Source organism: Triticum aestivum, chromosome 6D, assembly GCF_018294505.1.
Source record: "Triticum aestivum cultivar Chinese Spring chromosome 6D, IWGSC CS RefSeq v2.1, whole genome shotgun sequence".
In the NCBI taxonomy this organism is placed as follows: Eukaryota; Viridiplantae; Streptophyta; class Magnoliopsida; order Poales; family Poaceae; genus Triticum; species Triticum aestivum.
Window position 1 is genome coordinate 69,786,564 of NC_057811.1, and position 4,877 is coordinate 69,791,440.

Here is a 4,877-nt window from a genome sequence, read left to right on the forward strand (position 1 = left end):
ATAATCGTGCTGGCTGCCGGTTGACATTTGTCAATGCCATCGGATGGAGACATGGAGGCACCCCAGCTCAGATTGAAGTTCGGCGTCCTCAGCCTATAAATGCCCAATTTTTCGGAGGCAACCCTCACTGCAACCCAGCTGACCATCGATCCATCTCTCCAGAGTTCAGAGACTCCACTGCAACGTGCAACCCAGCTCGATCCCCATTGATCCACCTCTCCACAGACTCCACGACGCGCGAATGGCACTGCCATCCGAGGAGGTGGTGGCCATACTCGCGCCGATCATCGTGTACTGGGTCGCCGCCGGTGTGTACACGGTGCTCGGCCGTGTACTGGCTGACCACAGGCTCCACTCGAGGGAGGAGGAGGAGGTCAGGAACCTCGTCCCCAAGCGTGTCGTGGTCCGCACCGTCCTCCTCCAGCACGTTCTCCAGGCGGCGATAGCCTTCGCAGTCTTCAACGTAAGCGCAGCGGTACCACATTCATCGATGCTAGCTACTCAGGTGTCCGTGCAACTCAACTCAAGGAAGTTAAACTGAACGCAGGTGAAGCGAGAAGATCGCCGGGTCGCCGACGCCGGCACCGGCGCCGCACCCGCCATGGCCGTCATCTGCTGCCAGTTCGTGGCTGCCATGGTGGTCCTCGACACGTGGCAGTACGGGTGGCACCGCCTGATGCACAGCAGCGGCCTGCTGTACCGCCACGTCCACTCGTGGCACCACAGGCTGGTGGCGCCGTACGCCTACGCCGCCCAGTACAACCACCCGCTGGAGGGCCTCGTACTGGACACGGCCGGCGGCGCGCTGGCGCTGGCCGTGACGGGGATGGCGCCCCTGACGGCTGCCGCCTTCTTCTCGTTCGCGACTCTCAAGGCCGTCGACGACCACTCCGGCGTGCTTGTCCCGGGCAACCCGCTGCATCTCCTGTTCCGCAACAACACGGCCTACCACGACGTCCACCACCAGGTCCGTGGTGGCCGCTGCAACTACGCGCAGCTGTTCTTTGTGGCGTGGGACAAGCTGATGGGCACGTACGTCCCTTACGAGGTCGTCAGAGCTCGGCACGGCGGACTGGAGGCCGTGCCGTTGAAGAAGAAGAAGAAGGCCTGACGGACGGTGCCAGGACATGATCTTCGTCAGGTCGCTGGAGCGTGAGTCAACCACAACACTAGGCAGGCACCTTTTCAGTTGCAAGGATCATGTCATTATGTCAAGTCCGTCAACGTCCGTGTGATAGTAGTAGTAAGTGCTCGTGAATCGTGACCCGGACCGGTTTGTAACAACGATTACTTTTGTCTGTCTCTCAGGAGTACTCCAGTTGTGATGTGGTGCCTGGCGTCGATCCCGACCGTGTGTAGTACTAAATTATGGCAGCCAATTAGTGTTTATTATTGTCTAAAAATATTTGCAAATGATAAATCCCGAACGACCGGATTTGCCATGACAAATCGAACGTTTTTTATGACAACTTTAGTTGACATGAGGATGACAAATTTAGTTGACAAGCACGGCAATTCCCTGGCAAAAAATAAACAGGACGAAATTGTCATGCTTACCAACTAAACTTGTCATCCCTCACATATATAAATTGCCACAAAAATCGTTCGATTTGCCGTGGGAAAATCCCGAGCATTCGTGGCTTATCGGCGTCCAAATTTCTCTAGTGTTAATTATGCATATGTTTTGGCTGCCGTATTTTTTGACCGAGTTCTCATTGTTATTTGGCTATTCTTTGTGGTCAAATGACAATCGAGGAGCTCTAGCAAAAAAATAGCTACCTTTTGTCAACCAACATTTGCTTTTTTCACGAGCCTTGCACACCAGATCATCCTGAGTGCCAAAAAATTCAGAGTTTTTTGGATTTTTTTTGTTATTTGTTTCGAATTTACTGTTCATCTAGAGCATATTTACAATTTTTTCCCAAAAGCTCCTCGAGTGTCCAAACATCACAAAATTTTACATGGATCTGTGTATTTTGGATGCCAAAAAAATCATTTTTTGTGTTATTATTTTCAAATTTATTTTTCATCAAACACAATTTACGTGGGGGTCAAACCCGGTCAACGTGTTTAGAATCTGGTTTTGGGCCAAACTTACCCGGTTTTAACACTTGAAGGACCAAATGTCTACCACAAAATCTTGAAGGGCCAAGTCTATACTTTTGGAGAACTTGAAGATCAAAAACATATTTTTCTCTATTTATTACTACTCCCTCCGTACCGGTGCATAAGCCATCTTACATTATGCACCACGACCAATGAGGAGGGAAAAATGAGAGAACTTAATGTTTATTTGCTAATTAATATCATTGTATGCGATGAACTGACCACTGCATGTCATGCTAGGTAGTCTCAAGTCATTAAAAACATACACGCCCCACGTTTCTTGTTGGTTGATTCCTTCATTCATGTCAAGAAACAAGAAACGAGGTGAGAGTTAATGCACCGCGCCTAAATGTTTTGGGATTATTTGGTTTTCATAAGATGACTTATGCACCAGTACAGAGGGAGTACTGATTTTCAAATAGTAAGCCTGAAGATTCTAGTTATCTCTCGGGACCACTTATATAATACATTTTTCAGAAATCCAGGCCATAGATAATACCTTTTCCACCGTCGCGTCCAAAAGATGGCGCACAAGTTATTGGAAAATTGATATGAGCCTCCAAGCCTGTCTAACCAAAATTTCTCAGTTAAACAGTCCAAGATCTCGAAAACCAATTCCTCGATGACCTTTTAGTTTAGCAATCTTGACTCAAGACATCCAATGAACTTCATGAGGTCTTTCTCATCTCCCAACAAAGAAATATTATTTGTGTCAAATCAGCACGAAACCCCGTGCGAAATTTTAAAAACCCACAATATAAATACAAAATAGCGAACCTATTTGATGATAATTCCATTACCTCCACACTAGAAAAAATTTCTCAATACAATCAACGTGGTGTTTAAGAAACTTATCTTCAATGCTTTAGAAATTCCCCTGCTTTCATGAGCCCCTTCGAAACTGGGAGCCCCAATTACTTATCCTCAAACCATTCCACAGAACATTTGTATGCATACAAAATTAAGCTTTGTTTGGGCTTAGGAATCGGCTGATACCCATCTCACATTTCTTCGAAGTGTGGTTAACTTCAAGTCTTGATCTAAACTGGCACGAAAGAAAATGTATTATTATGTGCTTACAAGAGATGAGATACCCCAGGCTTTGTGTACATATCCTGAACTCCGGCAAGACAAGAGACAATTTGTTACAAAAAGGAACAAATGAGGCGAGAGAAGGTCACCTTGGCGTATCCCTTGCTTAGGTCCAAAAGACTTGCACAACTGCTCACTAATCACACATTATATTTTACGGGCATAACATATTGGATGATCTAGTTTATCTAAATGGCTAAAAATTCGGAGGCATTAAGCATCATTCCAAAAGCACCAATCCACATGGTCATAGACCTTTTTTATCTCCATTAAGCGTCCCTTTTTCATCTCCCTACCAAAAGAATGATTTGCGTCAAACCATGACAAAGACCCAGACAAAATTTAGATAACCCATAATATAAGTATGAAGAGCGTAGGTGAACTATTGGATGATAATTTTGAAGTAAATATGCCCTAGAGGCAATAATAAAGTTATTATTTATTTCCTTATATCATGATAAATGTTTATTATTCATGCTAAAATTGTATTAACTGGAAACATAATACTTGTGTGAGTACATAGACAAACAGAGTGTCACTAGTATGCCTCTACTTGACTAGCTCGTTGATCAAAGATGGTTATGTTTCCTAGCCATTGACATGAGTTGTCATTTGATTAACGGGATCACATCATTAGGAGAATGATGTGATTGACTTGACCCATTGCGTTAGCTTAGCACATGATCGTTTTGTTGGGAATCGTAGCATAATTTTAAATTTTTCCTACGCTCACCAAGATCCATCTATGGAGTATACTAGCAACGGGGGGAAAGGAGTGCATCTACATACCCTTGTAGATCGCGAGCGGAAGCGTTCCAATGAACGTGGATGACGGAGTCGTACTCGCCGTGATTCAAATCACCGATGACCGAGTGCCGAACGGACGGCACCTCCGCGTTCAACACACGTACGGTGCAGCGACGTCTCCTCCTTCTTGATCCAGCAAGGGGAAGGAGAGGTTGATGGAGATCCAGCAGCACGACGGCGTGGTGGTGGATGTAGCGGGTCTCGGCAGGGCTTCGCCGAGCTTCTGCGAGAGAGAGAGGTGTAGCAGGGGAGGAGGGAGGCGCCCAAGGCTGTAATTTTGCTGCCCTCCCTCCCCCCCTTTATATAGGCCCCCTGGGAGGGGGGGCGCCGGCCAAGATCCCATCAAGGGAGGGGGCGGCGGCCAAGGGGGGAGACTTGCCCCCCAAGGCAAGTGGGGCGCCCCCCACCCTAGGGTTTCCAACCCTAGGCGCAGGGGGGAGGCCCATGGGGGCGCCCCAGCCCACTAGGGGCTGGTTCCCTTCCCACTTCAGCCCATGGGGCCCTCCGGGATAGGTGGACCCACCCGGTGGACCCCCGGGACCCTTCCGGTGGTCCCAGTACAATACCGATAACCCCCGAAACTTTCCCGGTGGCCGAAACTTGACTTCCTATATATAATTCTTCACCTCCGGACCATTCCGGAACTCCTCGTGACGTCCGGGATCTCATCCGGGACTCCGAACAACTTTCGGGTTTCCGCATACTCATATCTCTACAACCCTAGCGTCACCGAACCTTAAGTGTGTAGACCCTACGGGTTCGGGAGACATGCAGACATGACCGAGACGCCTCTCCGGTCAATAACCAACAGCGGGATCTGGATACCCACGTTGGCTCCCACATGTTCCACGATGATCTCATCGGATGAACCA

General features: G+C 48.1%; 1 protein-coding gene across 1 annotated transcript; it reads left to right on the forward strand.

Moving 5' to 3' along the window:
- The first annotated feature begins 241 nt into the window (after positions 1–241).
- On the forward strand, positions 242–1,111 carry LOC123142876 (sphinganine C4-monooxygenase 1-like). Its single transcript, XM_044561583.1, has 2 exons — positions 242–463; positions 548–1,111. The coding sequence occupies exons 1-2, from the start codon at positions 242–244 to the stop codon at positions 1,109–1,111; spliced, it is 786 nt and encodes a 261-aa protein (XP_044417518.1).
- Positions 1,112–4,877: the final 3,766 nt, after the last annotated feature.